Source organism: Fragaria vesca, linkage group LG7, assembly GCF_000184155.1.
Source record: "Fragaria vesca subsp. vesca linkage group LG7, FraVesHawaii_1.0, whole genome shotgun sequence".
Taxonomy (NCBI): Eukaryota; Viridiplantae; Streptophyta; class Magnoliopsida; order Rosales; family Rosaceae; genus Fragaria; species Fragaria vesca.
Window position 1 is genome coordinate 9,625,268 of NC_020497.1, and position 13,194 is coordinate 9,638,461.

The 13,194-nt window shown below is 38.2% G+C and overlaps 2 protein-coding genes across 2 annotated transcripts; both read right to left on the bottom strand.

The window, feature by feature from the left end:
- Positions 1–576: 576 nt before the first annotated feature.
- On the bottom strand, positions 577–2,546 carry LOC101314517 (pentatricopeptide repeat-containing protein At2g17525, mitochondrial-like). Its single transcript, XM_004308518.1, has one exon. It carries the CDS (start codon positions 2,544–2,546, stop codon positions 708–710), a length of 1,839 nt encoding a protein of 612 aa, XP_004308566.1. The 3' UTR covers positions 577–707.
- Positions 2,547–3,652: 1,106 nt separating this feature from the next.
- Positions 3,653–10,677, bottom strand: LOC101295945. Its single transcript, XM_004307031.1, has 5 exons — positions 10,455–10,677; positions 10,269–10,351; positions 7,010–7,605; positions 4,664–4,839; positions 3,653–4,537 (listed from the first exon to the last, which is right to left on the bottom strand). The coding sequence occupies exons 2-5, from the start codon at positions 10,288–10,290 to the stop codon at positions 4,084–4,086; spliced, it is 1,248 nt and encodes a 415-aa protein (XP_004307079.1). The 5' UTR covers positions 10,291–10,351; positions 10,455–10,677; the 3' UTR covers positions 3,653–4,083.
- Between the last annotated feature and the right edge of the window lie 2,517 nt (positions 10,678–13,194).

Here is a 13,194-nt window from a genome sequence, read left to right on the forward strand (position 1 = left end):
TTCTCCTTCAATATTTTTTCCGAGGTCATATATGCTGAAAACAAAAGAAACTGAAAGCAACATCTGTACTTTGTACGTATCCAAAAAAAAAAAACATCTGTACTTTGTATTTTATTTCTTTGTTTTCCTCCCTTTGTGTTGCAAGCGATCACTTATGACTAGTAAATGCTAGAAGTGGACATATATATTCCCAAACTCAATCCTTTCAAGGTAGATCAAGATTTTCCTTTAACCAGGCTAAACTACAAGCCTTTACATACTCTGTGAACATTATTCTACCAACTAAATTATGTAACTCGATGATAGTGTACAAGCCACTAGCTCCTAAACTCAGAAAAGAAGACAGATCAACAAAATTCCTTGGTGACCATGGAAACCTAATTCAATTTACAAATTGGCAAATTCAAATCACAACGAGAAACAGCAATCAAGGCACTAACTTTTCTTTGGTGACCATGGAAATGAAAACAAGAACGACGAGAGGGTACGTAAAATATAAAAATACCTCAGCAAAGTGGAGGAGTCTGCAACACACTGTGGTCAAGAGCAAGGAAAGCAATGCACGGGCTCTGTTTGGACTCACAAAGAGAATAATACCAGTATTGGGATAAGAAAGGGACTCAGGCACAGACCTGAACATAGTGAGAGACCTCTCAATACTCTGAAACAGGATATTTCACTACAGTACTATTGACCCTTGAATGTAGTTAAGCCTTAATAATACAATCTAACTGATTGTTCGCATAAAGCATACTTTTACTGTTTAACCATACAGTCTCTAGACTTGTACAAACAAGCAACGAGTTCCATGTGAAATGATCAGGAGTGATACCCTTTTCGACCATTTGGAAAAGGAGAGTTAAAGCTTTCTGAAAATCCCCCTTCTGGCAAAGGACACCTACCAAATGACTGTAACTGTCTATATCTGGTAAACAACCTCTACCAACCATTTCTTCGAGGAGTTTTAGCGCACTATCAACTTTTCCTTGCTTGCAAAATCCATTAATCAGAACATTGAAAGTCGATGCAACAGGGAAGTAACAATGAACAATCATCTCATTCATAAGCTCAAAGGCTTGACGAACACACCCTTGTTGGCAAAATCTATGGATTAGATAGTCATAAATCAAAACACATGGGACTGCCCTTTCCAGAATCATCTGATCATAGAGCTTCTTTGCATTCTCTGTGGCACCCTCCTCACAGAAACCTAAAATCCTCAAGCTCCTATCAACAGCTCTGGGAAATAGTTTACCCAAACTGGCAAGAAACTCAAGTGCTTCATCCAAACGGTTTTCCTTATACAGGCCATATAGCACACTATTAAAAGGACTTATTCGACCCCTACAACCATCTTTGCTCTCATTCATCAAATCCAAAATTTTTAACCCATCTTCAGTTCTTCCTCCTGAACACAAGCCTCTTATTAACACATCGTATGTAGCAAAATTCCAATTGATTCCATCTGTTTTCATATCATTAAACAGATCAAGAGCTTTGTCCAACATCCCAGACTCACAAAAACCCGAGATCAAGACATTGTAGGTATCAACATCTGGAAGGCATCCCTTTCTCTCCATCTCCTTCAAAATGCGAAGACCAAGTTTCGCTTTTCCTAATTGACAGAAACCCTTAATCAAGGTATTATATGCCACAACATCAACCAACCCTCCATTGCTCTCAACTCTCTCTAAAACCTTGACAGCCTCCATCACCCGACCATCATTGCACAGAAGTTCCAACACCTTGGTTATGGTGACAACATCAGGCACATACCCGAGACCAAAGCACTTGTCCAACATAACAACCGCCTGCACCAAATTCTCTTCTCCGCAATAACCAGATATCAAAATATTAAAAGTCACATCATTAGGGTCTTCCATCTCATTCATCAAGCTTCTGGCTCTCCCAACTTTCCCATTCCTGCAAAGAGCATGCAGCAATGTGTTATACACCACAGTATTCGGCGCAACTCCCCTCGACTTAATGGCTTGCAAGAGCTTAAAACCATCACCAATCCTACTTGTCAAGCAAAGACCCTTCATCAAGATACCAAAAGTATAATCATCACCCTTGACCCCACTCGCCATCATCTTCTTCCTATAAAACTCCCTAGCTATATCAATATCTTCCTGCACAAGCACATCGAGTATCGAGTTGAAAATCTTAAGAGAAGGTTTCTGGTTATACCTTGCAACCAAGTCGAGCACCTTGATGGCTTGCTTTACCAAATGGGCTCGGCCGAGGCCGTGAATGAGCGTGACGAAAATGTGCTCATCTGGGGGTTGGCCAATTGAGCGGGGCATTTCGTCGAGCACTTGGTAGGCAGTGTCGAAGCGGCGAAAGGTACATAGCTTGTGGATGAGTGCTCGGTAAGTGGACGGAGAGTGGGTGAAGCTGGGGAGTGTGGAGGCCCATTGGAAGGTGTCGAGGACCTGGGTGGCTGATTTTTGTTCTAGCAGAAGATGGGCAATGTGGGTATGAGATGGAACAGAGATGGAGGACAGAGTTCGTCGGAGAACATGCGGAAGCTTTGAGATTAGCATTTGGCATTGCAAAACTTGTTTGGATGTCTGGGGGGAGTGAAAGGGAGGAGTCTCTCTAGCGGGTCACTGTCTCCATATAAATGGCGCCAGCGATCCGTCTCCTTATTTGAGGCTTGACATCAGCTTGATTGCTATTTGTTTCATGATTGTGAAACCTACCCCTTTTCAGTTGGTTCATGACTGACATGTCAATTCTAAAGCTGCTCTTACACGATTTATATTTTAAATATTTTGAAGAGTGGAGGAATACATGTCAATTCTAAAACTGCTTTCAAGCACCTAGTGAGTCACCAAACTGTGATTATTCAAGACCATGATGGAACATGGAAATATAGACAGACGGGGCACATTTTATGCATGCGAGTCATTCTAGTGAGTATTTTTAAGTTGAGGACTTTTCGGTTTATGATTTAAAAGACCCATTTTTTTATCACATTTTGACATCTCATCTGTTCAGTTTTTAAGTTTATATGAGTAGATAATTTTTATAAATTTTCAGCCAAATTGATGTTCGTTAAGATAATAAACTAGATCAAATTAATGGACAAACCAAATCTGTCAAATATGAACCGTTTAAGTTCATAATTGATAAATCACACTTACGAATGCCTTAACAATTTTCAACATAGCTGAAAATTTAGAAAAATGATCTACTTATAAATACATATAAACTAAATGATGAAGATGTGGATATAAGATCGAAAAGTGGGATAAGCCGAAAAGTCCTCAACAAGTCCTCAACTTAAGAGTCCTCACTAAAAGGGCTTCCTCGTCGGCTATGGTCTTTTACAAAAAAAGAGCCCTTTTAGTGAAGACCCTTCAGTTGAGGACTTGTCGAGGACATGAAAAAGGTAGAAAGCAGTAGGCAAAACCAGACTGAACCAATTGGTTGTTAAAAATTAGAATACATTGAGACAACTACATTCAAGAATTCCTATTGATCCTATTCATAGGAATCAATTGAAAATGCAAATCCCTTGTAGGAGAAAATATTTTGTTTTAAAAAATAAAAAATAAAAAAACCTCTTTCCCCTGATATCAGATCCCGCCACAATGAAAAGTATAGGCATATGCCCAATTAAAAAGAGCAGTAATAAGTTGAGGAGAACAGCAAACTGGGAAAATCAACAGTGACATCCCATTAGAAATTTCATTACGAAAACCAGGTGTCCCTATTTCATAGTTTATTTAAGATAGCTTAGCATGCCTGAAGAGCAATATGCAGAATAAGAATCATCCAATCCTAACTACCCAATACTCTCACACCCAAATTGTTCTCCTCTCAACCTCAAGTCAGCTTTACAGGTTGAAGCTCCCTTTAGAGTACTTATAAATATTTGGCACACATATTATAGCATTGAGCCAACTATTATATCTTAATTCTGTGCGAAACAGATACCTCATCAAGCAGCTTAATTCGGAGACAACCCCTACTTCCATCCTTCTCTCTTTTTTGGCCTTTTCTCAGTTTTTTTTCTTCTTTTTTTACAGAATTTCACAGATGCTTAGGATACGATACGGTCATGAAATTTCATTCTTACGCGGATACCCATTCAAAGTAATGGCAGCGGGCGCCTCTGGTGGCAGTCCAGTTCCCACAGCCAAAGAAGAAGCTCCCTTGCTTTGGCCCGGGCTTCCGGACCATTCCTCTGCTGCTCTTCACCCCACAGAAACAGAATGGGTGATGATACTGGCATACTGGAATGCTCATATCCTTCAGTTTCAGAGGGTGATGAGGCAGTGACAGGTGTTCTGGGGACTGCTTCAGTGTTGCTGGGCGATCAGCAGTCTGCCACAACAATGAGTTTGTTATGGCAAATTTGAAACCCCTACGCATGAGGACAGAAAGTAGGCGAGCGGTGTTTTTGGCATCATCCAGGCCACAGTGAGCCCGTCCCTGCCATGCTAAGCCTGCAATTTGAACTGCCTCCTTCAAGTTGCACCTCATGCCACCAAAAACCTCACGGAAAGGCACCTTCAAGTTGATCCATCTATCAAGAGTAAGGAAACAAATATTAGAATAAATAGCTAACATTTTGTTAAAGCTAAAGGATTCTTTGTTTATCAAATGAATGACTCAAACACGCAACAGTTACTCTCTCGTCCACATTTCTTACCTGTTAAAATAAGGAGGCTTTCGGATTTTCTTAAATCGACACTCAGATTCCAACATGACCCGACAGTCCCAGTTTGACCATGTGACAACAGCAAAGTTGGTGTTCTTTATCCCCTTCTTCTCAAGCCATTTATCATGCCTAAGAAGGGCCTCATTTAGAGTGACACCTCTGTCCACCTGCCAATAGACAATACATCAAAATAAATTCAAAGTTTCACACTAAAGAGAAAAAAAAATCCATAGTTATCAACCATGCAAATACAGTTTTTCTACCAAACAAGATTGAAAATTTCAATCCACTATGCGGGCATGAGCTCTAGAACCTTGGAAGAAAGTAAGTTCGTACACACGACTACAGCATGCAATTTCACAGATTAAAACATGAACCACTTTTGTTTTATTTCAGACAAACTTCAATTCCAGAAGCAAAGCAACAGGAACCTGTCCTGGAGGGGTCTGCCAGCAACTTTTACAGACTGCCATTCAGGACTCTTTCAGAAAGACAGCTTTGGATCCGAGGGATGGGCAAACGGAGGAAAAAAAATGCCGTTTACATCAACCGCAATGTGAAACAATGCTTTACTAAAAGCATGCCCTCAACACAAGAATTCAATGTTACCATTACCCTGAATGCCGGACATGTCCAAGGCCTTAACTGCAAAAACAATTCTAAACTAACAGCAAAGTGAATAGCCATTGCAATCTGAGTGCTCATGTGAAATTTATGTTTACTTCTACTAGTCTTAATCCACACAACCTATTTACCCAATATGTATTTATTTTCCTGAAGGTTTAAAACAATGTTGCGTTTCTCCAGCAACTATTCCAATCTCATCCAGGACATAACCCAACCCATTTCCTCGAAAAACCTTTGTAATGCATGAAAAGCAAGGCATGAAACCTGAAACATGTCTTAATCAAAGCAATCAATAATACTTTCTTAATAAATAAGACATTAATAAGCCATTAAACCCACACCTCAGGATAAGTAGAGGAAATATAAAAAGCAGCGTAAGCAACAACCAAGAGATTCTACAAGTTCCTTGTAAGACAGATATATGTCCAAAAGACTTCAAATGGAAAATTCATTGTAAACAAAGAGTCGTATACACCTCGGTTGCGGGGTTTTCTCAAAAATGAACAATTCGGAACAGTGTGGATCTCATTTAAAAAAAAACAGAGAGAAAAAAAAAGCAGTTTTAAGAAAGTCGAACTTTCGGTCGAACCAGCACTTTGGGATCCTATGAATGAAGCATGGTTTCTCATTGACTAAGTTAAGCTAAGTATAATTATGACTAAGTTAATAAGAGCTGACTCCAACTAAAAGAAAACACAGGTTCACTTCGTAGCTCATAAATTGAACAAGAAGCTACAGCTAGAGACAGAATAAGGGAATGAAAAGATACAATTCTTCTTAGAGGCTGTTTATCTCACCATTTTCTAATACGTATCACTTCTGAAAAAAATTGAACTATCCAGTGGGTTTTGGGCTTTTGGCTATCAAGTTTAAATCTCATTTTGAAAGCTACTGGACCAATTATTTCTAATTGAGTTTTGTCATTAAAATCAATATTTATAGCGCCTTTGGAAAAGATATCCACTTGATACAAGATGGCCCATCAGACTCCTAGATTCACCCAAAAAAAAAAAAGAAAAAAGAAGACTCCCCGTACCCCTTCCACGCCAGTACTCACTTTCAGACCCCTTCAGTATCTTCAGACAATTTTTTCCAAGTACTTTACAAGGAATTAGTCCTACTTTCCCACTGCTGTTGACTCCTTCTCACTAAGTAGGGACATCTTCAAGCATAATTGCATAAAAACTGCCATGCAGCCACAACAAGAACTACCATGAGTTCCTGATCCCAAATTAAATTCATAGCTAACTGGAAGATGAATTGATCAATTGACAAGCATAATTCAACAGAAAAAGCGACTAATCGGTTCATAGTGATCAATTTATCACCCTCATCATTTGTAAACACTAAACAGATACCAGAAGAACGAAATAAAAAGAACAAATTGGAATAAACACAGAAAGACAAAGTCATTGGGCACCAGTAGCATACAATATGTACAACAGAAGATCAATCTTGAAGATTACGCAATCCACAACAGTAAGCCAAGGAGCAGCAAGACTAACTATTCCAACAAAGAGGAAACTGGGGCTAATAAACTAGTATGAGTACAACTTAATGGTCGAAGTACATAATATACTCAACCAACATTCCATTTTCTGACAATAGGCAATATACTGATGAAGACAATGAACCATTAAGTTGTTTTACCTACAATGCATCTCATTTTAACCCTAAACTCAAAGTAAATGTAAGCCAAGTAGAAAAAACCTGAATTTGCTGTATGCCTGTCAGATCCTTGCAGAAATCACTCAGAAGATGATTGCAGGTTGGCCGCACATAAGTCTGAAAACACGCTTCCAGTTGGCCAGTCACGCTATTCACTATCACGGATGGAAACTCAATTATCTCTTGAGGGTGAGGATTTCTATCCTTATCACATGTAGCCTCAAAGTCGATTACCACAAAATACTGAAAATCTTGGAACTGGAGCTCATTAGGGTAGCTTTGAGCAAACACATTGAATGGAACATAATGAAATCGACTGTCAACAGGATTTTGATAAAATTGGCTCTCAAAAGAATTCATCTGGCACTGCTGCAACTTTTGAGAATCAAAATGAAAGGCTGACCAGTAGCCAAAATCATGATGGTAGGTAGGTTTGTTGTGACATTCAGTTGGGGGTTCCAGAAATTCGCTGCCCATAGGACGGTCCGACTCAGAATTACCCCCACCTGGATGGTTACTAAGTTCATCTTTATGCTCTGGAAATCCTTCTATGGGATTCCCATTACATTGGAGGTTGTAAGGGAATCCCTTACTTTGGAGGCATTTTAAGGAAGCCTCACAGTTCCTTTGCATATTTTCTGCACCAGGAAAGAAAGGAAATGAGAACAAATCATTGGGTAGTCCATGACAGACGTAACCATGAGAGATCATATTCCATCAAACAACAAATAAAAATGAATATTAAGCATTTCCAGTAGACAAAAAAAAAAGCACAGCACATATGAACAAAGAGTATTGCACAGAAAAAGAATAAAAAAAAAAGGAATTAAGAATGAGGCACTATACAACTCCAACAAAAAACCAACTCCAGGGTGTCCTAAAAAAGAGAAGGCCAGTGTTGGTACAGCCACAATACACTATCCCATCTGTTAGATCAGACTATACAAAACCTATTTTTTAGAGACACTCTGTAAAGGCCATATCCTCAATTCGTACATAGAAAACATTATATCACTGCCTGAGGTCCCTTTGAACTTTTTATGTAAGTGGAAATTGTAAAATGTAGTGCTACCTTAGACATTAGCAATAACTTTCCTTGACAAAGTGAGAAGAAGAGTTCATAATATTCTGCGTGTAAGTATGTTTTCTCAATGTTCCATCAACTTAAATCATAAAAACAAACAAAAGAAAAAAATTAAGGGGAAAAATAAAACAAATACATCTCTTTGAACATATAGGCCTGCCCTTTCTGGATATAATTGCTAGATTCAATGTTATGCCTAGTTGAGTAGTGGATCTGCAAGTCCACTGCACTGCTGCAGAAGGTAATGGATTGTCGTAGCCTAAGAAAGAGCTTAGCTGACCTAATAATAAGAACTACGAAGGAAAAAAAAAAAAAAAAAAAAGAGAGAAAAGGAAAAGGATTCCTGAGGGAAGGAAAGAGAAAAAAGAAATCTATAGGAAATATTACGGTTTTGAAGTGGGACCCCTCCAGGAACTATAGGTTCGAACTTGAAGTTCCAACCATTTCTCAAAAGAAAAAAAAAAAAATGGAATAGACATCATTTTGCAATTTTGTTTAGTCTTTTTAATTTGGTAGTATAGAGCTACATGGGTGCCCAGATCTGAGGGGAGAAAACAATTCATTGGAGTGATCATGGTGGAAAATGGCACTCCTCCACTATATTCAAAGGTGTCTCTAAATCTAGGAGTTCAAGGTTTTTCCAAAAGAAAACAAAGATTTAAATTTAATGTGCAATCACTTGCTTTTCTGTACTGTTTTGTAATAAAAGTACAGCAGCTACACCGCTAACCCTTACCCCTCCTACAATATACCTACCTTTAATAAGGGTAACAAGAAACATTAGCTAATAAAATGTCACTCTAAACACTTTTTTTTTTCACTTAAGAGCAAAATTGTAAAGGGAAATCGCGGAATCAAAATTGGGAAAAGGTAGCTATTACAGTCCTTGAAGGCCTACATGCTAGCAAATAATAGCATAAATTGATCAATAGAGAGCCAGCATAGCAGTGGCACTTCATAAGTTGGAGATACAAATATTAAGTGCTCATGTAAAAAGTCCTTGCAACAGTATGCCTTCATTGATGGCGTAAGAAGGTATGGGCTAAATCAACAAAACAGTAAAACCAGGCGCTACCTAAGAAAAGATACTTTACGGCTGAAAAATAAGGGAAGGGTGAGATACAAAAACTTTAAATAAAAGTCTCCACCTCCATCTCCACTAATATATTATCCTTTAAGCAAAAGCAATCTACAGGGGGGTATTATATTGAGGACCGGAAATGGGACTCCTCAAAGGGACTGCATTCCAAGGATTCTCTATGTTACAGTTTGACCTTTCCCCTGGGAGAAAAACAGTGAAAGAATAAGGAAGAAGATTAAACAAAAATGGGGCTTCGTATTTCCAAGGTTATGCTTAGTTGTGTTGGATTTGCAGGGACCAATCTCTCAGTATATCTAGGGGTCCAATGTTCTACTTATTATTTCACAATTGTGAGTAGTTGAGTATCCGAGAAAAGGGGTCATAATTAATTAGCAAAACTTAAGTTGAGCTGCCTCGGAAGAATGAACAACATTAAAGTTCGAACACACTATCTGCAGCAAGAATAGAGGAACTTTGCAACTTTCAAACTCAAGAAAAACTAAGTTACAAAACCTGGCTCTAGTTTGTGGGATTTCTGATATGATTTCATAATTTTGGTAAGTCTCAACCATGTAAAACACCTTTATTCCTAAAAGAAAACACGTGTGGCCATGTTTCTCCAAGTTTACACAGACAACCCTAATTGCAGCATACAGAGCCAAGGTTAGTATCATTTACTTTCCTAAACGACTCTTACCCCAGTGTAAACAGAATCTCAGTCAATAGTAACACATCCAAGGATTATAATTCCTATTTTTCCACATGATAAGATTCAAAACTTCAGCATTCTATGTCGAAAACCTCTTACGACCTTCACATCTTGACTCCACACTACAATCAAAACCTTGCATTGCCCCGCCGACTGCGCAACCACATTCATCTATTAAGTCCATATATAAAAAGCCACTATCGTCCACACCCCAATGCCAAAACTCTTCTCCACCACACCTCCTCCAACCCTAATTCCACCCAATCAAGCTCACCTAACTCTTCCCAAACACTCAAAACCAATAAAAACCGAAAACAAACCACAATTCGCCATCCAAAACAAAATTGCACAAACAAAACAATCACACTGAGAGAATTGGAATCGAAATTTCGCAAAACTTTCACGAAAATAAAAAAGAAAATCGAACCTGACTGTTCAAGGGCCATCATGATCTTTGGTGTAGTTGAGATCCACCAGCACGTACATCAGATCTTCCTCAATAATTCCCGCCTGTAATTATCAAAACCCCAAACCATTATAATCAGCGAAATTAAAACTAAAAATCCAAGCCGAAAATCATAAGAAATTCGAGAGAGAAAGAGAGAAAAGGGACCTGGTTTGGTTAGATTAGAGAGAGAAGAAGAGGAAGAAGAGGTGGAGTTGAGAGACGAAGGTGGGCTTATATACGAGTTGGGGCGCAGTTGGGGCCCACGCGAGTGAGAAACATATTCCGTTACGGGTTGCCACTTGTGATGGCGGCAGTCGGTCGTTAGATCTTCGAAACCGCGCAAGGCTGCGTCCTCAGATATAACTGTGAGAATGCGCTTCACGTGAATAAAACGAAAAAAATCTTGGAAGAGAGGATCGGGATCTACATGGGTGGAGTGTTGGAGTGCCCGACACGGTAAAAAATATGTTCGACACGTTACGTGGTGTGTCTGAAAAAATTGATTTTTCTGATAAGTTTTGGACACCGGCCCAACACGTCTATTTATGACACACCACGTTAATTTTTCACACTTAAAAAAAAGTAAAAATAAATAAATAAATGGATGCAGTAGAGATCCGTCTCGCAGTCGCACACAAAAAATAGAAGAAAGTTAAAAAACGACGCAGACGAAGAAAACGTCGCTCATTCGATCTCTTCTCTCCGCCGACAGCCGGTGGCAGCCTCAAGCCTCCTCTAGGTTTCATTTCCTTAATCTTTCCCCATTTGATCTCTTAAGTTCTAAATAATCATTGTTTCATTGTTCTTAATCAGTTATCTATTCAATTGCAACTAATGGCCTTTATATCTCTTACTCCAGCCATGAGCAAGTAAGTTATATTGTAGATTCAAGTCTGTTAATCTCTAGCTAATAGTCTATCCGCTGAAAAAAGTCGCAATAATATGTTAATCTTTCCAAGGTCAGACTATTTTTTCAGTTTCTGATTAGTGATTATTTAGATTAGTAATTAATCGATGAGTTCCTTATTTCCTGCATAATTATATGAAATTTTGTGTATAATTATATTTTAGTATCTTTTTTATTTATTAAAAATACATAAATATATAATTATGTTTGCCGTGTTCAAGCCGTATTAGAAACTCATTTTTTGTGTGTTTTATCATGTCGTCGTGTCCATGCAACTTAGATCGAGACCGTCAGTTTGTGACTTTTGTGAAGTTCGACGGTTCATGTTGGAGATTTTTTTTTTTGAGAAGTTTGTGTTGGAGAATTTCCCTATTTATTTACTATATATCATGGGCGCTGGTGTCGCTTTACTGTTCCTAAGGGAACATTGGGCGGACGCTTTCGCCCTTGGTTCTCACAGCTATTTACTTTCTTGTCTCCTTACACGTGTAGATATCCATTAGCGCCAACATACTCCTTTCTACTATCACCACCGCTTCACACCCATGAATGATATTAACCAATTCGTCTTGATTTTTGCGTTTGATCACGACATTGCTATTGTGCCTCACTTATATCCATGGTAGCCGCTCTTTCTGCCTGTCATTCGCACTTTTTGACTGCAACTAACAATTCTCTTGCACTGCCTCTCAATCAACATCGGTCATCGTCGACTTTCAAAATTGGGTCCATTCGGGAAGGAGAGATTCAATTAGTATTTCGGGTATCAAATGTTTGCCATGTATCATGTGTTTTAGTTTGTTTTACCGTGTTTGTTTTTTATTAGCATCATGTTTGTTTTGTTTGAGATTGCAATCTGGTAGGCAGTGATGATTTCCTCTATTTGATTGTATCGTGGAAAAGCATAAAGTATAAATTTAATTATTTGATTCTTACAACCTTAATTTTGTCCACTCACTCTAACATTTTTCAAATGCTTCTCCACTGGGCCCTTCGATTTTAAATGCCCAATTTATAGGTTAGCTTAGTTGAGGTTGGGCATGTCACACCCCAATTTTTGAAAATTTGGGCATGATATATCTTAAAATCTTATTATCTAAAAACCTGCTCAACAACTTCCAAACTATAATCAAATATGTAAATGTCAACAAACTCAACAACTGAGTTAAATATTATATCTCTTTAATTACATCAACTTCAAAGTCTAGTAATAATAACATCGCTCACATGAGCTTAAAGACAAATTATCAAAATATACAAATAATTGTACATTGTCTAAAACCCAGCTCCTAAGCCATCGCCTCAAACATGCTGATCATCACCTACAGGTCCAACCCCTACACCATGAATTGGTGCACCGGGTTGTAAACAAACAAACCCGGTAAGCTAAAAAGTCCGTATGAGTAACTCCCAAAAATAACTCAATCCAACATCACATCAGATAAAACCAAAAATTCCTGCTTTAGAACTTAGTTTAGGAATCGCCTCAAACAATAAAATTCAAAAGAGAGTAAATAAGAAAACACAACAATTTCCAAACAATCAAAATCATAAGTGAATCATGCAAAAAGGATAGTTCAGGAATTCCACTAAAAATATCACACCCCAATTTTTGAAGGATAATTTTCAAAAATTTGGGCATGATATAACTCAAAAATAAGACTCCAATACTTGCTCAACAATCCCAAACTAAACCCAAAAGCTGGAAATATAAATATCAACAAAACTCATCACTGAGTTATATATTACATCTTCTTAATTACATTAGCTTCAAAAGTCTAGGAAAATAAAGACGCTCACATGCGCTTAAAAATAAACTGAATAATATACAATAAAATGTACATCATCTAAAACCTAGCTACTATGCCTCTGCCTCAACCCTGCTGATCATCACCTGCAGGTCTAACCCCTACACCATGAATTGGTGCACCGGGTTGTAAACAACAAACCCGGTAAGCTAAAAAGCCTGTATGAGTAACTCTAAAAAATAACTCAACC